The 24,808-nt window shown below is 45.9% G+C and overlaps 1 protein-coding gene across 1 annotated transcript; it reads left to right on the forward strand.

Moving 5' to 3' along the window:
- Positions 1-2,920: 2,920 nt before the first annotated feature.
- On the forward strand, positions 2,921-8,634 carry SPMAP1 (sperm microtubule associated protein 1). Its single transcript, XM_084857224.1, has 3 exons — positions 2,921-3,217; positions 6,492-6,591; positions 8,374-8,634. The coding sequence occupies exons 1-3, from the start codon at positions 3,011-3,013 to the stop codon at positions 8,529-8,531; spliced, it is 465 nt and encodes a 154-aa protein (XP_084713350.1). The 5' UTR covers positions 2,921-3,010; the 3' UTR covers positions 8,532-8,634.
- The last annotated feature ends 16,174 nt before the right edge of the window (positions 8,635-24,808 follow it).

Here is a 24,808-nt window from a genome sequence, read left to right on the forward strand (position 1 = left end):
ACCACTAGGTGAAAAGGATTGTCAGCAAGCCATAAGATTTAAGAATATTGGTGTAAGAACTTGGTTCAAATCCCTACTCCGTTATTAAGCTTACCAGGTGACCTTAAGCCAGTCACTTACCTCTCAACCTAGCCTACTTCACAGGGTTGCTGTGAGGATAAAATGGGGAATGGAGAACCATGTATGCTGTCTCGAGCTGCTTGAAGGAAAGATGGGATATTAATGTAATAAAGTCAAATCTCTGCAGGGACAGATTTTCTCAGATTTTCTGAGTGGTGGGGAAGATTTGCTTTGCAGTTGCCCAATATTGAGCTCATCCCTCGTGGATATTTTGCTTGCCTGCTATACAGTACATCCCTAGTGGAGTTGCACCCTCAGGCAGCTTTTCTTACCATATCTGTGTATGATGGTGGTAGCACCATTGGTGTGGCCCACCGTAGGTCAGGCTGTGGCCCAGTTGGAGACTTGTTCTAGGCACGTTCCCAGCTTGTGCAAGCATCAGCAGTGCTGGCTGGCCCTAGCCATTGCGCCACTCCAACATGCCCAGTTCTCTCTTGTCTCTGCCCATTCCAAGGGAGTGTTGGTAAGTGTTGAACAAGCTGGCTCAAGCAGTTTGTCTGTTAAGCAATATTCTTGTGTTATATAGGGTTCTTTGGAACAAAGTTTGAATGATACTGCTCTTATTTGTGATTGCCTCTTAATATTTCTGAACTATTTATAGCAGGAGTGGGCAACTTGTGGCCCTCTGGATTATGTTGGATTGCAGCTCCCATCAGCCTTCGCCATTGGCTATGCTGGCCATGCTAGGGATGATGGGAGTTCCAGTCCAACAACATCTGGAGGCCTCAGGTTCCCCACCCTGATTGATACTCTGCATTAAAAATTCTAGAACCTAAAAAAGTATGCAAATGAAGGAAGCTTGTATGTATGCATGCCCCCATAATACAATCTTTCTAAAGTATGGAAAAGGAGGTAGCCAGTGCCAGATAGTAAAATCCTAACCTTTGGCCATTGGCCTTTATGAGTTCACTAGGTGCTGTCAACATGATTTCAGACTTAACTCTGAATCCTTGGTGATGTGTTAATGCCTGTACATGTGTGGTGTGAGTGATAGATATGCATAGTCCTCTGGCTACTTTAGCCTTTGGCAAAAGTTTTTCAGCCCGCAAATAAGCTTCACATAAAGGCTGGCTGTTTCAGGTAATCTTGTAGCAATTATTCAGTAGGATGTACTTTTTTGTATGTACTGTTCACGCGCTGCTGAGTACATTATTCACAAGGAGAATCCTGTTCAGTAGAACCGTGAGAGAATAGCAGTTCTTTGGTTTGATTTCTGTGGGGGTCTTGGGGCAAAAATGTCACAGTGAACTAAGTTCAGAATTTCCAAAATAGATTCTCTGTGATCTCTGTATATTGTATTTGTAATGTTTTAAATCTTTGTAAACTGCCCAGAGAGCTCCAGCTATTGGGTGGTATGGAAATGTAATAAATATTATTATTACGGGGAATATATAGTCCAGCGACCCATGTGCTTCAACTAGGTTGGAAACCACTTCAGAGAATAGCTGGACTTCATATTACCCTAAATGGCAGCTCCAACATTCGGCGCATGCATGCTTTCCCAGTGTAACCGGGAGCAGCAGGGCCCTCCTGCAACCAGCACATGCCCTTTTGACCTGCAGACTTCTCCCGCACCACACTTTGGGACAAGTCTGACCTTGCAGACACTGATGTTGTTCACACAACATGCTAACCTGATCTCACTGGTTGAGTGTGGGGTGTTGGTCGAACTGTGGGTTAGCATCTTGTCTGAATGCAGCCAGGGTGGCTTGTTAACCGTGCAGTGTGGCTTATTGAATAAGACATGTAGAGAACCCATGGTTAGGTTGTTCAGGGTGTTTAAGCCACCCTGCATGGTTAAGAAGCCACCCTGGTTGCGTTCAGGCAACATGCTAACCCACCCTGTGGAAAATATCCCCTAAAGTTAAGGAGAATAACGAGCATGTGCAAATCTCCCTGAAGGTGAAAAAAAACATTAAATTGGCAGAAATCTCCATGAAGGCGGAAAAAAATCTGCAAAATAATGTCTACTGATGAGTGCATTTGCACTCATTAGTGGAGTAGCGGAGTAGGCTGCTGAGGTGCTGCAAAGAACCATGGGATGTAGGTGGGAGGACTAAGGGGAAACAAGCCGCAGAACCTGTCAGGAGTAACATGAGTTAGTAACCAACTCACTGTGGCTTATTTTCAGGGTGTCTTACCATGACATGTGAACTCACCCAATGACTTCACCATATAGTCACTTCCCCATTCCCCACCCCAACCTGCCTTTTATAACCTCTTGCCTGATAAAAGAGATCTGGGGCTTTCGAAAGCTTGCACAATTTCTTTGTGTTTTTTTGGTTGGCGTAATGACAGCAACACAGATTTTGGGAATTTTCTTATGGTCAACACGGCTACCTTTGTTTTTTTTGGAAGTTCAGAATGTTATGTCTAGTCTACTTTTGTGTGTTCCGCGTATGTCATGACATAATTTTTTAAATCTTGTGTTGCTATACTTGCATAAGAAATGGCAAGGGGATCAGGACTGAAGAAAGGAGCTAAGCGGAAAGAGAAGTGACATGGAGAAGCTCTTTTTTAAAAGCATGGGAATATTACTCCAACTTGAATTTTTTTATAAAGTCTAGATGAAAGCCTTCAACTCTGCCTTTTTTTGTTTTTATAGGTTCATTAATGATAATGACTGAAAAGTAGAGGTTTTTTCGTCACAGTGGGACATTCTCCTTCCCCCCCCCCCCCCAGGTAAACCATGCCAAAGAAAGATCCATCTGCCAAAATCCATGTGAACAAAGATTTACTGTATGGCAACCCCTCTTGGTTGTTATGGAGCAACTGTCTGCTGATAGCATCACAGTGGCTGTGTAGTAAGGCAATAATCAGTGTTGCTAGGGAGATGGTGGGAAAAGGAGGCTGGTGCCGTTGGTGATTTTTTCACTTGCCTCTGCCAAACATGACTTGTGTTACACGAAGGTGCCTACAGAGACAGAAGGAATTCATCCTTGATGGTGTGGCAGTGGACACCATAGCTAGTAACTCTAGCAACATCCTGCCCAAGCTGTGGTCTGCATTGCCTCCTTATAATGCTCAGCTGGACATCCATGCCGCCAGCTACTTTTCATCCCCAGTGGTCAAGTCAGTGTTGAAAAGGACAGAACAGGTAATCACATCTGCTCCACTGGTTTCCATCACAACCTCCAGATCATCACAGGGACTAGAGTGGAATCTGCTGGCTTGTACTCCTGCAAGGTGTTCTTAGTTCGTTCTTAGTTTGCAGTCCATGAACTGCCTGAGGCCCACTGAACTTTTCCAACCAGGCCAACTTCTTCCTCTCGTAGTTACTACACGTTTCTTGGCTGTGTATTGTCAGTGACGCTGCCTCAGTTCTATCTGCCGTGCTGGGGAAACAATTGTACTGGTAGCACCGTGAGCAGCAGGTGCATGATACTGCAGCTGTGGGATGAGTTGGCATGTCTTGTAATTCAACTCACATTTACAGGATGATGCTCAGCAATGTGTGTGGTGAAATTGCCCTCGGAGCTTTTAGAAGGACGAATAAGCATCTGAAGTGCTTAGCTATAGAGGTTCTGTCTTAGGAACTGGGCTAGTAAAGCCAGCTGGTTCTGTTTTAATTCTGAATTTATAGGTGTTCAGGGGGCATTAAAAGTAGCTTTTCTATTAGTAAAAGAAAATACAGTGTGTGTCTTTTTTCCAAGTAAAAAACATCCTTCCAAATGTTGACTGTATTTACATTTCTAACCTACATGTCCTCATAGTGTGGCCAGAGTCCAATTCATTCAGAATGTATAAAAATTCAAAGTAAATGGGGGGGGGGGAGAGATATGATTAACTACAAATCACAGTCAACCACCAAAATGTGGCTCAATTATGTCCTTATAATCTTTCCAAAAGATGTATGAACATGACACATGGATGCTCAGAAGGGGTGTGTGAAATCTTGGGACATCCTGATGGAATGTTATGTGGGTTGGGCCCAAGCTGGTAATAGTTCATACTCACAAATTCTAAGATGCTACTTGAATGTAAACACATTTTTGCCTTTAATATTCAGGTGTTCTTCCTTTTCTTGGAATGTTTTGGTTTGTGCTGCTCGATGTCACAGCTGTCTCTATGACCTCACTGTACATACCACCCATTACATCAATCCAATTACCTAGAAGATTTTTCAGAAAAGGGAAAGAACCCCTCTCTCCCACACACATTTCTAGTTTGAATACAACTGAAAATGTGTTTTTTTATATATTTTGTGGTACCTTAAAGACTAACAAATTTATTGGGCATACACTGTCACAGAGCAGCACACACTTTATCAGATGCATAAAGTATCATCCTAAATGTGCAGGCATATATCGTGGGGGTGGGGGTGCATAAGAGTGAGATCAGAAGGGAACTAAATGCAAAAAGAACCGTCAGTGTTAATTATGTAAGAGCAAAATATAGTTGGGGCCAGAAATATTGGAGCAAGGATAACTGTTTTGGCAGTTGGCCTCTGTACACCACCACATTGAAGGTGAAAGGAAACACACCCAGATGGGAGCCAAGACAGGACTTTCAGCTGTAATTCAAGGGGTGTGACAAAAGTGGGGCACCAACCATTCAGGAAGGACAGCCAGTGGCATACCCCCCCATCATTGGTGGCTCATAAGTAATGGAGTGAATGGCTGACAAGCAGCTACATGGCCAGGTGTGGCCTGTTTCCTGGGTGCCCCATGACCAATCAAGCAGAGAAAAGGCCTGGAGGTGGTTCTGAGTGTTACATTTGCATTTGGTAGCTGTTCACTGGAACCCCCAACATGAGGTCCAAAGAGGTGTCCATGCGAGTGAAGGAGGCCATCATTAGGCTGAGGAAACAAAATAAACCCATCAGAGAGATAGCAAAAGCATTGGGAGTGGCCAACACAACGGTTTGGAACATCCTGAAAAAGAAGGAATTAACTGGCAAGCTCAGCAACAGCAAAAGGCCTGGAAGAACACGGAAGACAACTACAGTGGATGACTGCAGAATGCTGCTCATGGTGAAGAGGAACCCTTTCACAACATCTAGCCAGGTCAGGAACGCTATTGAGGCATGTCATTGTCAACAGGTAGGCATATCATTGTCAACATCTACAGTCAAGAGATGGCTTTATGAATGTAAATACAGAGGCTTCACAACAAGGTTCAAACCACTGGTAAAACTCAAGAACTGAAAGGCCACATTAGCCTTTGCCAGCAAACACCTAAAAAAGCCTGCCCAGTCTTTGGACTGATGAAACCAAGATTAACTTGTACCAGAATGATGGGAAGAGAAAATATGGAGAAGGAAAGGAACAGCTCATGATCCAAATACTACATCATCTGTCAAACATGGTGGAAGCAGTGTTATGGCATGGGCATGTATGGCTGCCAATGGAAGTGGGTCACTGGTGTTTACTGATGACCTGACTGCTGATAAAAGCAGTGGGATGAATTCTGAAGAGTATAGGGCTATACTTTCTGCTCAGATTCAGCCGAATGCTGCCAAACTGATAGGACGCTGCTTCATATTGCAGGTGGATAATGACCCAAAACAGACAGCAAAAGGTACCCAAGAGTTTCTCAAGGCAAAGAAGTGGGATGTTCTTCAATGGCCAAGTCAGTCACCTGATCTCCACCCAATAGAGCATGCTTTTCACTTCCTGAAGACAAGACTGAAGGCAGAAAGACCCACAAACAAGCAGCAGCTGAAGGCAGCTGCAGTAAAGGCCTGGCAAAGCATCTCAAGGGAAGAAACTCAACATTTGGTCATGTCCATGGGTTGCAGACTTCAGGCAGTCATTGACTGCCAAGGATTTTCCTCCAGGTATTAAAGGCGATCCTTAAGTTTGAAATGATGTTGGTTTGTTCCATTACTTATGAGCCACCAACGATGGGGGGTGGGGTGTATGCCACTGGCTGTACTACCTGAATGGTTGGTGCCTCACTTTTGTCAAACCCCTTGAATTAGAGCTGAAAGTCCTGACTTCGCTCCCATCTGGGTGTGTTTCCTTTCATCTTCAGTGTGGTGGTGTACAAAGGCCAAATGCCAAAACAGTTATCCTTGCTCCAATATTTCTCACCCTGACTGTAGTTATAGTGACAGTTATGTTGGCTATGTTGCTTGCAAGTAATTATCACTATCCATTGTGCATTTTATTTTTCTCTGACCTCATTCCTCTCCATTCTCACTACCATGCACATATAAATGCCTGCCTTTTAGGGTGACGCTTCATGCATCTGATGAAGTAGACTCTGGTCTACTGGAACGTGCTGGATCACACATTTATTAGTTTTTCAGGTACCACAAGACTCTTTGTTGTCTTTGTTAATGAGAGGAAATTAAGAACTGAGTACCTGCATATTGATGGTGCTGAAAGGTTTAGCTGAATTAATTGGATTTGTCTTTCTTGTTTCAGACCCGTGGAGGGACCTCTAGGGATGGCTGGATAGTGGATTATTTCCATATCTATGGGCCAGGGCAGAGATACTTGAACAGGAGGAACTGGGCAGGAGCAGGTGGGCACCATGCTCCGTTGAACTTTTTCTGATGTTTAATTTCACCTGCAGTTGTTTTCGTCCTGGGAGCAGTTGCCCCATAATCCCTTGGAGCAGGGGTGGGCAACTTTGGAGGATCCAGGGATCAATTTTTGTCTCCCCCCACACCAAATCCCACCCAGAGTCACTCCCCACCCCTGCCACAATTGCTGTTGCCAAATCCAGATGAGTGGCAAGAAAAACTGCATTTTTGCCATCACCGCATGCCTTGTTTTAATGGAAAATCATGCTCCCAAAGCCCCAATGGGGGGTGGTATAGCAAAAATGTGACTTTTTTTTGCTGCTGCTGGGCGTCACCAACATGCAATGACATAGCAGCAGCCATCTGGGAGCAGCAGTGGCTGGAACAAAGCATGTGGGAGTTGTGTGAAGAGCTGTGTGTTGCCCACCCCTGCTTCAGGGTGAGCTAGGAGCTCCTCATGAACTTGAGCACTCTCCAGGAGAGAGCGGAGGACAGGAAGGCCTGGCGTGCTCTGGTCCATGGGGTCACGAAGAGTCAGACACGACTTAACGACTGAACAACAACAACAAGGAGCTCTTCTTGTTCGATGCTGCAGGAATGACCTCGGATATATGAATTACAAACTCAAGGCTAAGCTACACATCGCATTAACTACAGTGTGTAGTTGATCCTCGCTTTCTTTTTTGTAATCTTAGAGTAAGTGTGTAGGGCACTGATCTGTACTGGGAGAACCAAGCATGAATAGGGGGGTTTAAACCTTCCCATCCAGCCCCTTCCCCTCCCTAAATGTGCCCCCTCATGCGAGGGCTAAAAAGGGGGAAGGGATTCCATTAGTGCCAATGGAGGGTTTTTCCTATTTTTAGCTTGTGAGTGTGCAGGGCGGGGGGGGGGGTAAACTGGGGTGGGAAGTGGCTGTGGGGGAAGGTTTAATCCTCCCCTATCTGGCTACAATGGTCCTGATCATTGTTAAACTCTGAAATTTGCAAGGTCTAGTGATGGCCACAAACTTGTATGGATTTAAAAGGGGATTAGACAAATTCATGGAGGATAAGAGTATCAATGGCTGCTAGTCATGTTGGGGATATATTACCTTCAGCATCAGAGGCATATGCCTATGTATGCCAGTTGCTGGGGAACATGAGTGGGAGGGAGCTCTTGCACTCATGCCCTACTTGTGGGCTTCCCAGGGGCCTCTGGTTGGCCATTGTGGGAAACAGGGTACTGGACCAGATGGACCTTTGTTCTGATTCAGCATGAATGAAGAACAAAAATTATGAAAAGAGGGCTTATGAACAGGCTTTGAACCCATGTGCAAGGGTTCCTGGGAGCTCTCAGGTGCTGCCTTCTTCCTGCTTGTATCACAGTAGATCATGTGATGGAAAGTGCTCATGTGATGTGAATTACCAGGGCAGTTGTCTCACTCTAATCAGCCTTCCCCATCCTGGTGCCCTCCAGATTGTGTTGTGACTACAACTCCCATCATGCCCAGCCAGCATGATGTCATTTATCTATGAACTGCATCAAGTGACAGTCGCCTGCCTGCTTGCTTTTATTTTGTTAGCATTGTCTGTGTGAATTTGCTGTGACCTGTGATCTCTGCCATGGATGTCCAGTGAGTGTCCAGTCAGCAACTTTATCTGCCCCTCAGCACAGCTACTAGGTTTTTTCTTTCTTTCGAGTTCTAAGAAATAAGAGAGAATCCAGAATCTACACTTAAATTTTACACCTTTCTGACTTTTTATGTAAAATATAGATAGTAGCTGGTTTTTCTTTCTGTACAGGCCATTCTCCACAGCAAGTGGCCGGTCACCATTTGTACTTGATGGATGCAAAGCCTGTAAAAGGGTACAATGGCCAATACGGTTATCGTCGCAACACGCCTGACCTCCGCACACGCTCCTCTTGCTTTGGTGAAGTCACATGGCTCCCCCTCCACTGAAGAACAGTAAATTATACCCTCTGTGCCTTCCTCTAAGGAGATCCTTATTTTCTTTTGTTCTTGATTTTTCCAAAATAATAAAATACTCTTAATTTTCTTACATAAACAGTTTGCTGCTGGTGGGGAATAAGATGGCAGGGGGTTATCTTAGGGTGAAGAGGCAGACAGACATCTTGCATATGGTGAAGGTAGTTTAACCACACACACCGCTGCATTCTGAGCGACTTGTTTTCAGGGCAGATAACATGTGTTCAGACCAATGACACTTTGAATGTGTGTCTGTATACAGCCCTACTCCTCAATAAGCAGCCCACTGCTGGGTGTCAGGTTTCCTGATCCCCCAGTGCACACGCTCAGGAAATCTGACACCGGACACCTAGATGAGTGCGATTTCTTTATTGCAGGAAATCCCACAGCAAAAGCTTAATGGTTATACTCTTCAGAAATCATAGCTGATGCCCAGTAGCTATAGGCTCTATGTAATTCTAGAACAGTCCAAAGCTAAACACTACTACCGTGACTGAGATCCTCATCAATGTGGTTTCCCCGTTGCCATCTCCACAGCTCTGAACACAAGGGAAGGGACTCGGGATTCCTGGGGGGTGTTTCCACCAGCGATTTACTCCGAGCTGGCTCGTGTTGAGGTTGTTAGGGATACATGACGTGGTGGCCGTCCAGCAGCCACCCTGGAGCTTATCAGGGAAAAACTGGATTTCCTGAGACTGCTTGAAGTCCGATTCTTTTCTGTAAGTCGGGTTCTCCCCGGTATAGTTGCTGTCTGCCCCAAACCCCGCATTTACCTCTGGTATGCTAGCCCTGCCCAGGGGTGTGCCTTTTATCATGACCCCAGTCAAGGGGTGTTTCCTCCCATTGTGCGGAATGAGGCTTGCCCTCTGAATGCCCATAGAAATTACAGAGATCCCCCTCAACTGACAAGGCACATTTTAAAGCCCAATTCCATAAGTGTGATTAAGCGCAATCTCAAGGCTCCATTTCATTGCCTTACGATGTAACTCCTTCACAACTTCTTTATAGAGATCCTGTGTGTTAAAATGGGGGCTGGTTTCCATCTCTTTCCTACAACAAACCCATTAGTGTCTCCTCAGAAGTAACTCCCATTGTGGTCAATGAGGCTTGCCTTTGAATGCCCACATCAGAACTTACAAAGATTCCCCCTCAATTGAAATGGCACATTTTAAAGCCCAATTCCTTAAGCGTGATTAAGCCTTAGGAAGTAAGTACTTCACAGCTTCATTATAGATATCCTGTGGGTTACAATGGGGGCTGGTTTCTGTTTTTGTGTTTACTGCTGTCTTTCCCACAACAAACCCATTACTGTCTCCTCAGAAGTACCTCCCATTGTGGTCAATGAGCCTGCGGGTTAAAATGGGGGCTGGTTTCCAACTTTGTGTTCTCCCCCCCACTTCCCAGCAGAAGCATATGTATGTCTACTTGGAAGTAACTCCCATTGTGCTCAATGAGGCTTGCTCCTGAAATGCAGGTGCATCTGAACTTTTAGGGGAAAGGAAAAAGGGGGGGAGGGGAAGCCTCTCTCATTGGTTGAGCAGCCCCTGCCAGTCAGATGATGTTCACTCCAACCCCCACCAGGAAGTATGTTCTGTGAAGCAATTTTTACTGATGCAGAGCACTCCCTCATGGAGCCCTGCATGGACCAAATCGCAGCAAAGCTGATTCCTTTTTAAAAATCTGGTACTCTTCCATTAGCTTCTCCTTCTGTTGTCATGGAGACATGGTACTGGCATATCCAACCCAGGCAATCCATACATGGGGTTCCAAACCCCCAGACAAAGAATGGGAAAGATTCCTGGAATGATCCCTCAGGCAATCAAGGGGTAAATTCTTGAAAGGCCTAAACAAAATCACACCCACAGAGAGTTAGGCTGTCTTCACACCTTGGTGTTGTTGTTTTTTTAGCACTTTTAGTTCTTCTTTGATCATTGGTTTTCGTGGGAGCTTTAAATGATGCTGCTACTCTCCTGCTGCTATCTTACAACTTCCCCCCCTCTTCCCGTGTTATCTGAGAACTGGAAAACCCAGCATTTTCTGTGCTTGCCATTGAAATTGCCATTTCCCCTTTAGCACTTTGTCCCACTTTGTGTGGGAGTGTGCTAGGGGGTGTTGCTGGGCAGTGTTGAATAACATTGTCACAACAAATTGGAGGGAGGGTGGGGGCCAAATGCTTCTCCAAAATTCCCGTGAACACAGTAATGCTTACTTCTGCGTAAATCCCTATATGAGAAATCATATAGCTGATGTTCAGTAGCTATAGGCTCTATGTAATTCTAGAACAATTCAAAGCTAAACACTACTACCGTGACTGAGATCCTCATCAATGTGGTTTCCCCGTTGCCATCTCCACGGCTCTGAACACAAGGGAAGAGACTCGGGATTCCCTTGTGCAAATTTACTGGGGGGGGGGGGAAGCAAGCCAGGCCTAATGAAGAAGGTGTCCCCATGAAGCAGTTGTGGGGGGGGGGGGGCTGCTAGGGATCGCTTGGTGCATTGACTGTATACAAGTCTGTTTGTGGATTTCTTACTTCTGTGGTTGGGAACCCGGAAATCGGTATACCCTTCAAACTCAGCAGTGCAAGCAATGTACTGCATTTAATTCCATCACACAACTGACATATTCAGCACAGAAGGACTAGCAGTGCCAGCAACCTCAGGGTGAGCCACCGAGAAGACTCTCCCCCAGAGGAAGGAGGGGACCAGCTCCCATAGCCCACTATCCCGGTCACTAGAAGGGCTTCCGACTTTCCCTCCTGCTCTGGAGGAGTGGAGGGATGGGCGGAGCCATCAATCATGTTACAGGAACCAATGACCAGGGGAGGGGAGGGAGCAAGGGGCCAGCAGCCCCCTTCTGTCCTGATTTTCTGTGCAGCTCCGCCCAACCATGAAAAAGTATAGAGTGGAGGGACACAGATGCTGGCATACAGGCAGGGGCATCATTAGCGGAGGGCTCACCTGGGCATGGGCCCCAGATCTCTTTTGAGCTGTACTCTGGATCTTTTGTGCTGTTCTATTTGCCATTTTTTTTACATATTCCCATTGACTTGCATTGGAAAGCAGAAACGGCCATAACCTTTTTAGTTTGTATGATAGATACATGACATTTGGCGACCGGGTAGCCCCCATGGAGCCAATTGAACCTGCTCAATTTCAGGCAGTTAGGTCCAGTGATTTTTGTGCTAGTCACAGGTAAAGTTTGCTTTTTCAAGAAAATGTGTCAAAGCAAAGAGCTATATATTTTTTTGTGCTTCCACATAAATTCTTGGAATTTGGGGACCTGGCAGCCCCTATAGAGCTGACTGAACCTGCAAAATTTCAGGAAGTTAGGTCCAGTGGCTTTTGTGCTATCCATGGGTAAAGTTTCCTTTTCTCAAAGACTAAAACAAAAAGTAAAAACTGTCAAGCCACACAGAGGATTAGAGATCCTGATCAGAAGGTGTTTAAGGTGACCATTAGGAGGTCACTGTCCCTAATCTCTGGTGTAGTTTTTTTCTGAGGTGCAAAAAACCTCTCTCCCCCTTCTTTGCTGTTACATGCCCACTGTTGGGAGCTTGCCTACAATGAAATTTTGAAGAGGGAGAAGGAAGGGAAGAAAGAGCTCCATGTGAAATACTGGTATTTCATACAACATCTGATTTTACTGACCCAAACTGGAACTTTTGGCTTCTGCAGAAATTTAGTAGCTTCAGTTATAGAAAATGATCTAATCAGCCTCCACAAACTTCTTTCTTCCCCTCCACTTTAATTTCTCCTAAATAGCTGGAGAACTCAAAATTATTCCAAAGGGAGGGTTAGGACTATGTGGCGTCATGATCGAGAAACCGCTGTGGCTTTTGAAAAGGTTATACAGGGGTTTTTTTTAAGCTAGAAAAAGCCCTCAGCCACCTCACCTCATAAAAGTACATGCAATCCTTACAAACCCTTCACAGCCTCCTAAACTGAAGTACTACTTCTCTGAAAGGAGCCACTTGGCTTAGGGAATTCTCTCTACACCCCCACCCCCACACACGCATTTCCCATCACCATTCTAGGGATGTACGAAAGTCACTTACCTTTTCGAAGGGTGACATTCGTGGGGGGGGGGCGTCCCCCGAAATTCTCTCCGGCTGGCTCTGCTCCGCGGAGTTTCCGCAGAGCCGCTGGCTGGGGCCGCCCAGCTGCTGGGGACATCCAGCCACTGGGCAGCCTGCAGGGACGCAAATGGTGGCTGCCATAGCCGCTGCCATTTGCGTCCCTGCATTTTGCCATGATAGGCTACGTAAATATTTATGTAGCCTATTACAGCAAAAAAAAAAAAGGGAACGCAAATGGCGTAGTTTGTTTTTTAAGTGGAGGGGAGATAAATATTGTTTTTTTGGGGGGGTTGTTTTTTAAGTGGAGGGGAGATAAATATTGCTAATTTATGCAATCCTGTGTATGCCTACTGAGAAGTCCCATGATGTTTAATGAGTCTTACCCTTAGGAAAGTGTGCATAGGATTCCAGCACAAGTTACTTTTGCAGGGAGGTTTGCACTTTGATGTTCTGCAAGTTTACTCAGAAATAAGACCTGAGTTGTGAGCATGGTACATCAAGGTTAATACAGTGCCTACCCAATTCTGTCTAATGAACTGACCACCCTTTCAGCTCAGTCCTAGGCATGTTTTGCCATTTGTGGGTTGGTTGTTTTTTTGCATGAACTCTAGCTTCAGTGAAAAGAGACTCCTTGGCTGAATCCTGGTGAAGTCTTGGCACAAATGAAGTTATGGGGAGGAAGATACAATGAGAGCTTGTGCATAACAAGGCGGAGGTAGAGAGGAGTTGCACAAAACAAGACATCTGTTTTGAAGAAGAGTTGCTAGAGGATGGTAGGATGAGGAGGGATGGTTGCATGGAGGGGAATAGAATTGGTAGGGGAGAGTGTAAGTGCTCAGTGGTAAAAGAAAAGCATTCTGCACATGCTCAGAGGCACTCTATATTTAAGAACATAAGAAGAGCCATGCATCAGACTAAGGTCCATCTAGTCCAGCATTCTGTTCACACAGTGGCCAACCAGATGCCCACAGGAAACCCACAAGCAGGACATGAGTGCAATAGCACCTTCCCACCCATGTTCCCCTGGTGTTAACATTGGTGAAATGTAAATAAATTCTAGTAATTCTAAATTTGCATGCATGTATATCCTTCAGAAACTGCAGGTTTCTTGCCTGGGGGACACCTCTGATGACCTGTGCATTTTCATACAAATTTATTAAAAAACTATTGGGGAAGGGGTAAAGGGAAGGGAAAGAAAATCTGTCCCTCCCCCAAATTGGAGAACTCCCCTTCCACATGAACTGCTGCACCTATTCTTCTGAAACCTTGCTGGTTTCTTACTTAGGGACAACTCTAGGCTGTCTGTAATTTTCAGAACAATGGTCCACAAGGAAAACAAGGAGATAAGTATGTCCTCTTTTGGAGACCTCAAACTGTCAAGGCCACCCTTGCACAAAAACCCTTGTGGCTAGCATTCTGAAATGTGGCAGACATGTTCTCCTCTAATGGGGCAATCAACCCTGAAATGTTTATCCAATTCTTTCAAGTAATAAAAATGTTATTGGCAATTCCCTTTAAAAGAAAATCCAAATTTAAACCCTGCACCTCTTTTTCTGACATTGGGCAGGTGTGATCCCCTTCTAGGGGGCTACTATGCCTGAAATTATCATCCAGTTCTGACCAAGAGAAAAAGTTACAGGGTTGTTTTTTTTCTAATTTCCCATGGTAGTCAACAGGAAGCATAAACACTCATTTTTCCAAACCTTGACTCAGGTTTGGTGCTGAGCTGAAGTGGTCCGACAACAAATTGGCCAGAGCAGAAGCGGGATGTTTTCCAAAATGCTGAATTGGGTCTGAGTTGAAGTGGGGTGGGGGGGTCAGTGCTCACTTCTTATGTATGTATGTATGTATGTATGTAATATATAAACACACGCAAGCACACCACATGCACACCACACACACACACTCACACACACACACACACGTGTGTGTGTGTGTGTGTATATATATATATGGTGCGCGCTTAGACTTGGATATATATAATATAATATATGTATATATGCAAATTTGTGTTATGGGCCTGTGCCCCGGATCTTTTAAGAACGTAGCAATGCCCCTGCATACAGGGCCAGTCTAAATCCCAGAAAGGATCCGGAATCAAAAGGACCAGTTTGGAGGGGGATAAAATGCCAGGTGTGAAGACAGCCTTAGTCCTTGAATCTTTTGTTGATAACCCCAGGCTACATGGTCGAGGCCTATCAAGACCAAAGGAAGGGTAAACCTATGCATGCAAGGATTCCATGCCACCACTTTCGCATTGGTAACTCCACGCCGCATGAGTCCTGGCAGAGGAAAGTCCAAAAATTGTAGATCAAACCCAGCCTGTAGATCAAACTGGCCAGACCAGTATACTGAGCTAATGACAAACACACACAATCCACAGCAAACAAGTCTATGAAAAGCCTCACAGTACTTTTCATGGCAAGCCTTTAGCAATCCAAAGCTCCAATTAAGGGAGAGTCCACGTGCAGAGTGCTTCCAAATCTCAGATGATGATGGATCCAAACAGAGGAGGCTTCAGGCAATGAAGACAAGATGTTCCTAGCAAAGGCTCTTTGCCTTTGCATCAGCTTAAAAGGGGAAGGCGGTAAGACACCCCCTCTGTGGACCCCTTGCAGAGAAGGGCTTTTGGACAGGGCGTCACTGCTCAGCCCTCCAGCACCAACACTTCAACCTGGGCAACACTTCTGCAAACCTCACCCCACCTCTGCTACGTTCTCATGGACAGCTTCCCTGCCTGCCAAGGCCAGACCAGCAGGCAGACAGGGAGTTGAGTGACTCCCCCTGGCTCTGCCCTGGAAACACTGACAGAGAGAAGCTCACATAGATTCTGTCATCCCAGAGACTGAATAGGCCCAAGCTCTTCCAGGCTACTTCTAATAAAATCCTGCTTATAACCTCCAAGGCCCACTGCAGTTCTGAAGCTGGGCCCTGACACTGGGCCTATTTAATCAGCCCTCTAAGCTTTTTCCCTGTTGTCCCTGCTCTTTGCTCATGTGCTATGGCATGAAAACATTTAGTCTGCCATGGGCTACGAACAGCCACCCAAGAGCAGCAGGCATAGAGGACAAGTGATCCGTTATGGTGTGATTGATTGGGGGGTGCTATACCTATGTGTGCAACCCTATGCATATTTACTTTGGGGTAAGTCTCACTGGGCACGACAACCCACCCTGCGAATAAGCTACACAATATGGGTTATTTTTGGAGCAACCCACAGTGCGCCTGACAGACAATAGGGCTCTCCATGGGTTATTCTTCCCCTCCTTCCCACTCCGACCTCCAGCCAGTATCCCATTGTCATTTGTGGCAGAAGCCGTCTTGTCTTCCCATCCTGTCCCCCTCCCCACTTGGATTGTGACCCGATTTCATTCTCCATCTTTAAAAACAAAAATTCAGCCCCAGAAATGTGCACAAATGGGGCCATAATTTTTATTATTATTATTTTGTCGATATTTTGGAGATGCAAAAGTCCCCACTTATGGCTGTCCAATATGTATAGCCTTGCCTTGTCAATATCCTTGTATGTTTCAGCTGTCAAAGGGAACAATGCAGCTGGAAGCAATGCAAGGAAATTGACAAGAGGAGCCGATGTACAGGCTAAGTTGTGCACTATTGCGCACTGGAGAAAGGGAAGATTTAGGCTCCCCCCGCCACCTTTTCACAGCTCCCTTTCACGGTAACTGCAGCAGTAACTGCTCTTAATGGAAGCCACGAAAGTGGTGGGACACCCAGATCACATTTTTCTGGAGCAGCTGGAAACCTGGGGAAGTGTTGAATAGAAGCAAGTCACTGACAAGTGTCAGTTCAACACTTTACACCCTGAGGAGCACCTTGCTAAATGGTTGATACTGTCCTCACCCCATTTTTGGTGCACTTACTTCTCCAGATCTTTCCCCCTTTTCCAAACCTGTCACTGTCAATGGTGCACAAATAAGCCTATGCAGTCTTCTCTAGTCAATTTCCTTGTACATTTCCTACTGCACTTCCTTCCCTTTGACAGCTGAAACATACCAGGTGGCCCAAAAGTAGGTATACAGTTGTTTAGAATGTTGATGGGAGGGGGAGAGAATGTGTGAGGAGAAGATGTGTGAGTGGAGTCAGAATGACAGTTGGGAAGAGGAAGTGACAGGGGGTGACAGTTAAATCAGTTAAGTGTAGAGAGTGAAGGGAGTGAGGCCCCTAAGTAGGTATACAGTTGTTTAGTTGTTATTTTTTGTTTTGTTTTTTACTGATATTGTGAATGATGGCAGCAAACTTGAGCCAAGAACAAAGAAAGTGGATTCTAAAGCAGTACTGGAAGACTGAAAATGCCGAGCGGGTGCGCACGGCGTGGCAAGAAGCATCTCACACTCCTCCACCAACACATCTGACAATTTATCGTCTTAGAGATAAATTTGAAGCAAAAGGTGCAGTGGCTAATGCACTGAAATCTGGACGTCCTAGGATGTCTATGACAGAGGAAAATGAGATGAGAGTCGCTCTGACATTCGTGAACAGTCCGAAAAAGTCCACACGACATGCCTCTAAGCAGCTATCCATACCTAGAACATCCTCGCAATGCTTAATGCATAAATTGAAACTGAAGCCGTACCGTCCAAGACTGTTACATGGTCTTTTGGGGGATGACCCAGACCGTCGGTTGCAATCCTGTGAGATGATGCGTAACCAAATCTCTAATGAACCAGACCTTCTTGATAAGATCATCTGGTCAGATGAGGCTTCTTTCAAGTTGTCAGGCCACGTGAACAGGCATAACTGTGTGTATTGGGCAGATGAAAATCCTCACATCTCAACTGAAGCATTTATGGACATTGATGCGGAGCAGAATTTGTGCCGTACTGTGTGTCACAGCGTTCTGGACAGGTTCAAGGAATGTTGCAACGTTGATGGAATACATTTCGAGCACTTATGAGATTAAACAGTGTTAAACAAATGTAAATGTAATAAACAATGTAATAAAATGCAAATAAACTATACTGCATACCTACTTTTGGGCCACTCTATACAAGGGCATTGCCAAAGCAAGGCTACACATATTGGACACACACATAGATGAGAAACATCTCAGGATGTATCTTGGGAACACTTGCAAAACGTTATTTAAAAACTCTAACAGACAGAGTATAAACTACAGCCTTCAGAACACTTTTCTGAGTCACCAGTGAATTTTAGTAGGAGATATTTATTACAAGAATTTCTGCAGCTGTTTTAGAAGTATGTACAGGCCTATCTGCACTGTGGAATGTTCTATATGATTCTTAATGCTAACAATTCTATGCTATTTTAGTAATGTATTGTCTTGTATTATTTTACAGCCACCCTGAAGGCGGCTTTAAAATACTAATAGGACAAAACACAGACTTTTTTACAAATAAAATCTTTGTTTCAGCACCCTGAAATATTTCTCTTCTATTTTTGGATCTATTTTGGATGTTCTCCCACTTTTGCAACTTTGTTTATACATATTGGAAAGCTGTAAGTGACCACTTGCACACCTCCGAAAAACCGACAAAAAATTGGTAACAATAAAATAAATTACGGCCTCATTTGTGCATATTTCTGGGGTCGAAAAAATCATTTAAAAAAGGGGTTGGCAACCAAGTGACAGCCCCTCCAAAGTACCATTTGGGCATTGTTGGAGGGGCAATCACTGGTGGGGGAGGATTGAGGCGGCACAGGTAGCTGCATTTGGGAAGAGTGGCCAGGGGGGTTGCTGCTCTTACCAAGTGGCTCTGTGCCCAATCACTACAACCCATGATGGGTTGGCTTGGCTGGGTTCGGATGGCACGCCAACCCATCGTGGGTTGAACAATCCCTAGAACAAGCCATGGGTTGTCAGGGTGGCTTGTTGCCCCAAAATAAGCCACTCTGCTGGAAGCGGTCTAGGTTCAGATAACATGACAAACCACCATGGCAAGTTACCCACAAAGGGCTGTTGTATCATGCAAACCCAGTCACTGGCTGTGTATGGACAACTGCAGGGGCAAAAGAACCCATCATGGGTTCTTTCCTTGCCCCCATGCATGCCAGTTGCATGACCACAATTTGCATTATTACCTGCAATGCAGTGTGGGGTTGCCCTGTTGTCCAACCCAGTGTGTGGCATGGTGGGGGTGGCTTCTCACCCACCCTGCAACCCCTACTGCAAGTTGTGGGTTGTAGGATGGGGTAAGAAGCTACCCCTGCTGTGCAGTGTGCCGGCTTCAGACAACACAGCAACCCAGGCTGCATTGTAGGTAATTATGTAAATCGCGGTCCCATGACCAGCATGCATGGGGGCAGGGGAAGAACCCACGATAGGTTCTTTCACCCTGTGATTGTCCGAACCTGGTCACTGAGAACAAAAGATCAAGCTGTAAGGGTAGGAACCAAGCATGCAAGCTTGGAAATGAGTCCTATGAAACATGATAAATGCCAAGTTCTGCACCTAGGAAAAAGAAACCAAATGCACAGTTACAAGATGGGGGATACATGGCTCAACCACACTACAAGCGAGAAGGATCTTGAAATTGTTGTAGATCACAAGCTGAATATGAGCCAACAATGTGATGTGGCTGCAAAAAAGGCCAATGCTATTTTGGGCTGCATTCATAGAAGCATCGCTTCCAAATCCCGGGAAGTACTAGTTCCCCTCTACTCAGCACTGGTTAGGCCTCATCTGGAGTACTGTGTCCAGTTCTGGGCACCACACTTTAAGAAGGATGCAGACAAACTGGAGAGCGTTCAGAGGAGGGCAACAAAGATGATCGGGGGACTGGAAACAAAGCCCTATGAAGAGAGACTGAAAGAACTGGGCATGTTTAGCCTTGAGAAGAGAAGACTGAGGGGAGATATGATAGCACTCTTCAAGTACTTGAAGAGTTGTCACAGAGAAGAAGGCCAGGATCTCTTCTTGATCATCCCAGAGTGCAGGACACGGAATAATGGGCTCAAGTTACAGGAAGCCAGATTCCGGCTGAACATCAGGAAAAACTTCCTGACTGTAAGAGCAATACGACAATGGAACCAATTACCTGGGGAGGTGGTGGGCTCTCCCACACTGGAGGCCTTCAAGACGAGGCTGGACAGCCATTTGTCAGGGATGCTCTGACGTGGATTCCTGCATTGAGCAGGGGGTTGGACTTGATGGCCTTGTAGGCCTCTTCCAGCCCTACTATTCTATGATTCTATGATTCTATGTTGGTGGGCCACTTCACACTGAAGTAACATCAGTGTAACATATCTCTACACCTCAAGTTTATTGTGCATTCACGGTTGCTCACTCACTGAATTGTGCAGGTCCATTACATGACGTAGTCGTTGTCCAGTCATTATTCCACTATTTCCTCCCACCTATCCCGTGTTTTCCTCAAATGGAAAAAATTGGGTATTTTTCCAGATATGGGCAAATGGAGCACCTGTCCTCCTCATGTATTTCTCCCCTAGCATGAATGAAGCGCTGAGTGTGGTTGGTGGGGGCGTGGTCATGATGTTGATGGTGGTGACGAAGGTCTGATGGGTGCTCAGCCTTCCCGCTCCCGTAGCTTCTCGCCAATTCCAGCCTGTCTGTTCAAAACAGATTGGCAGAGTGGCGGGGGGGGGGGCAGAGCAGAGGAGCAGCAGAGGGGCTGAGTGGCAGGGACTGGCCAAAAGCACAGGAGAGGGAAGTGAGGCCCGGGGAGATCGGTGGAGGGGCTGTCTGCGTATCAGTCCCCATCCACCAGTAATGTGCAAGGAGAGGGAAAGGGGCAGGAACCCAGGAACAAGTATCGCCAAACCTGGAGCGTGTATAATGCCTCTTCATGGAAACATAATGCTATGGGAATGGCCATCTACAGAGAAGGAAACGTGTGTAAAGGGAATCAGTTGTGATCCTGCATGTAAAACGGAGGTGGAAAGCCCCATTTTAAATGCAGGATTTTAGGCCGGTGTAGAAATCCCCATAGTCTGTAACCTTTATGCTCATAGCACAAATGTTGAGGGGGGAAAGCACCACTCCCAAAAGCATAGAGCAAAGGAAATCTGCCAGCCATACCTCCAGGATCCTTGGTAATATCACTGACTCCCACCAATCCCAGGGCAGCCTGCTAAGCCTCCCTTTCCCCCATTAGAAACAGCCATGGATGGAGCCATACCACTCACCGTGACTGGGAGATGCTCTTGGGATGTCTCCCTACCCTGTGCCTCACACGACCAACCAGGCACACCACCACCACAGTATTTTCCATTGCATGAACTACTGTGGTATAGACAAGAAGAAGCCACCACCTATGAGCTCCCAGGAATCCCTGCATATGGGTTCAAATCCCCATACCCCCTCCCTACCCCTCAGAGTCTGTTCATGAGCCCTCTTTTTGTAATTGTTGTTCTTAGTTCATCTGTTTTTGTCCCAGTGGGCAGAAGTGAGAGAGAAATCACAGAATCAGAGTCACATGAAAAGTAAAACAAATTTGAACATTCTATTAAAATTGCAGCAACAAGCAATGAGTATGCATAGGATCATAAAAGTAATGGAAGCATACCCCCCAAATAAAATAAAATATGTAAATAAAACAGAATCTATTGTAACATTATATAAATGAAGAAAACTGCACAATGATTGAAGCATAAGATTACACTCAATGATTACATTAATGTAAAAAACAAAACAGTAAAACAGGAGCACTTTCAAAATTATATAATAACAACTGAAATACTATTGCAGTCTCTAAACTGCCCTCCCCAAAGAGCTACTTTAAATTATATCAATCTCTATATTGCCTAATTCCCTCCTGTCCAGTTAATTAAAAGTATTATTTTATTGTCCAGCTGTCCTCAACATAAAAGTTTAGTATATAATAAAAATCAAGGGAAATGAATATATACTTATCAGTGAAGATGAGAAGTCTACGGATCAAAAAGATAAAAGATCAAAACCAGAAAATAATCCTCTGTTGAAAAACAGCAAAAATCTAAAATAATAAAAGTATAAGGTCTCAAAATACTAAAAATACATTTAAAGGAATAACCAGAACAGAATGTTAAAAAGACAAAAATATAAAGAAGCAAGTAATAAAAGATATAGCCATAAACACAAGAGAGGAGGAAATCTCCTAAGAAATCTAACTTAGTGCAAAATTACAAGAAATTTAAAAGCAGGAATAACCATGAATCTTGTGGCACCTTGAAGATTAACAAATTTATTCTGGCATAATCTTTTGTCTGAAGCTTATTCCAGAAACAGGGCGCAATCCTATGCATGCTTAGACAGAAAAAAAGTCCTACAACTCCCAGCATTCCCCAGTCAGCATCGTATTGTAGGACTTTTTTCTGTCTAAAATGCATTGGATTGCACCCTAAATTTGTTAATCTAAGGTACCATGAGCACATAAGGTATATGTGCTGCAAGAGACTAAGGTGCAATCCTATGGCTGCTAGTCAGTGGCTAGACAGCCATAGGATAGGTCGGTTCCCAGAGAACCAACCTTCCCTCCCTCCCGTGCCACCTCGTAGGCAGTGTGGATTGGCTCTGCACTTGTAATATGGAGCAGTGAAAAGAGCAGCACGGAGCAGTTCCTGGGGTGGGCCGGGGCAGTTAGAAATGTCAGTATGACACATCCTGTGTGTTGTCCAGCTGCCGCTTCCCACGCCCCGAGGTCCCACAGCTAGACTGTCTAGGCACGAAAGCAGGGCTGGGGGAGAGAGGAGGAGATCCGCTCCTCACCACTTCTCCCGCCCTGCACTGGATTGGCGGTCGCCCCTGGGCTCGGAGGCGACTGCCGATCCACAAAGGATTGCTCCTGGACATCTACCTCTGGAAATTAAAAAAGAGAGTGAGGGAAGCTTAGAAATAAAAAAGAGATTCAAAAGCAAACCTGAGCCAAGGCACCAAAAAGACCTGGCTCAAGAAAACAGAAAAACTAATGTCCTGTGAGAAAGAAAAGCTAAAAGAAAGAAGATGATGGGGAAAAGTGCAGTGTAAAAGAAGTTGTGTCTCCCTCTGTTAGTTCTTTCTTACATTATAACTTATGGCACCCCAAACTTTCCTGCTTTCCCATTTGATTTCTTTCTCCCCACTTGTTCACCGGGCAATTAGAAATGAATGCTGTATTATTGCACAGCTAGGCAAGCAAGCTTTTGCAGCATAAAGCACAGCTTCTCAGAGACAGATTTTCTTAGACATGTATTTTAGTGAGAGGGGAATTACTGCAGGGTGAACACTCTGCCTGCTAGGAGGAGGGTGCAATATGATGATGATGATGATGATGATGATGATGATGATGATGATGGACAACACAGGCCGGAGACTGCAGGTGCCCAGGCTAGAGGGATGATATGGCCTTGTTGTTTTTACACTGTCTCCATATTTTATAGCAGAAGAAGCCTATCAGTCTGTCTCTGTGGCATTCCTAGGGTCTAAGGACAACCATTCTTAGCTCTTTGTTGCAAGGTAAGACAGAGAAAACAAAACAAAATCATCATGAAGTTTGAACCACACTTTTGGCTCAGGCTCAAGTGGTCTTCTTCCTTTTCCCAGTGCACCAGGCCCCAGAAAATAGGTCTAAGCCAACCCTGTTGGCTGCACAGCAAAAAGGAAGGATGGACAGACATTGCAATTCAGCATCTGAATAGCAACCGTTGGTTGTGTCTTGCATAGAGAACACTCTTTGGGACAAGGGTTCAAAACCCAGCCAAGGAGTACCTTTTTTGCCAGGCAAGGAAACCAACTTTGATAGGTAACAAGGGGAACCAGCCATACACCCTCCCCAACACGCAGGCAGCCTCCACTGTTAGTTTGCGGCATTGGGTCTCACGTTCCCTTGGACCCCAAATGGGGTCTAAATGGGAGCTACGATGTTGCCAGCAGTATGAACAAGGACTTGCTGGCTAGAATAACTTAGGGAGGAAAACCCCTCCCTTCCAGTGATGCTCTCCTATGTCGACCCTCATGCATTGCCAACTGGGTCGACTGTCTGAGCTCCACCTCTTAATTTTTCCGGCTTTGCTCTGCACTGCAGTCTAGCATCCCTCAGATCACACCCCGCACTCGCCTCCTCCTCCTCCTCCTCCTCCTCCTGGATTCTCATGGGGTGGGGGGCTTCAGGCCCAGCCATCTGGGTGTTAGCATCCTGAGAAGCATGCCTATCCATATCTGAACTCGCTTGGGAGGATGCTTCCCCCGGTTCTGGCTGTTCCCCATCTGAATCTGAACTGCTATCTCCATACGCTCAGAATCAATCCTAACGTCAGGCTGGGAATCCAGGGATGGGATCTCAAGCCCCACCATGGGGAATAGTAGGACCAAGAGCCAGCTCAACTTGCTTTCCTGGCTAACAGCAGTCATGTCAGAGGCAAAAGAAAAGGAGCTGCCAGAACTCAAACCCACTGTGCACTCTCCACAGAGCAGCTCTCTACCCACCAAGCTGTAGCAGCAGCCAGGAACCAGAGACAAAATGGGACATTTGTCAACGCCCCCCCAGCTGTCAGCCCAGAGACCATATACATCAGGACCATAAAGAGCTCTAGCCCTGTGGAACAGCTTAGGTTCCACAGGCAAGAAGCCCTAGGTTCAAATTCTGGGTGTGGTCTCCAGGTGGAAGAGGCTGAGCACACCCCCACCCTGGGAGAGTATAGTGACTGGGAACACTGTGTGGGAGAATGACATGGCTTTTTGGCTCATCCCCACTCCCTGTGTGGCAAATCCACCCCCAGCCACCCTGATAGTGTTTTGTTTCAGTAGCCAGTACTGTTGGTTAGCAGCTTGATGGACCGCGTTGCCTATCCCCCCCACCAGCTGCCTCAGATATCACCACAGCTTGGGCCACCCCACTTGTGCACTGTGAGGGGCCTGCCCCTTCCCACCCCCAGAGCCTGAGTGGGCAGAGAGGGGATGGGTCACTGACCATGGAGTCCTGGAAGCACCAAGGTCCCAGCCACCACTACCCCACCCCACCCTCAGTCAGTGAAGAGCAGCTGCAGTGAGGCTGAAGGCATTGCCAGCTGATGACCCCCGCTTTTGTGCTGGGAGCGTTACCAGACTAGGGTGTGGTGGAGTAAGTGACTTGCTGGCGTGGCGAGACCATGACTGATTAGCCGTGATAGCTATGGGTAGCCTCCATGTTCGAAGGCAGTGTATCTATGAATAAACAGGAAGGGGGCGAGGGGAAGCATCGGGGAGGGCAACGGTTGGAAACAGGATGCTCGGCTGGCCAG

The sequence above is a fragment of the Heloderma suspectum genome, chromosome 5 (genome assembly GCF_057233095.1).
Source record: "Heloderma suspectum isolate Gila_16-S chromosome 5, 16-S_ref, whole genome shotgun sequence".
Lineage (NCBI taxonomy): Eukaryota > Metazoa > Chordata > Lepidosauria > Squamata > Helodermatidae > Heloderma > Heloderma suspectum.

Bases quoted from the DNA above. Each gene is read 5' to 3' on its own strand.
- SPMAP1 (XM_084857224.1), top strand. From the start codon at position 3,011: ATGACTTGTGTTACACGAAGGTGCCTACAGAGACAGAAGGAATTCATC. The intron at 3,218-6,491 runs GTAATCACATCT...TTCTTGTTTCAG, and splicing joins TGTTGAAAAGGACAGAACAG to ACCCGTGGAGGGACCTCTAG. The intron at 6,592-8,373 runs GTGGGCACCATG...CTTTCTGTACAG, and splicing joins GAGGAACTGGGCAGGAGCAG to GCCATTCTCCACAGCAAGTG.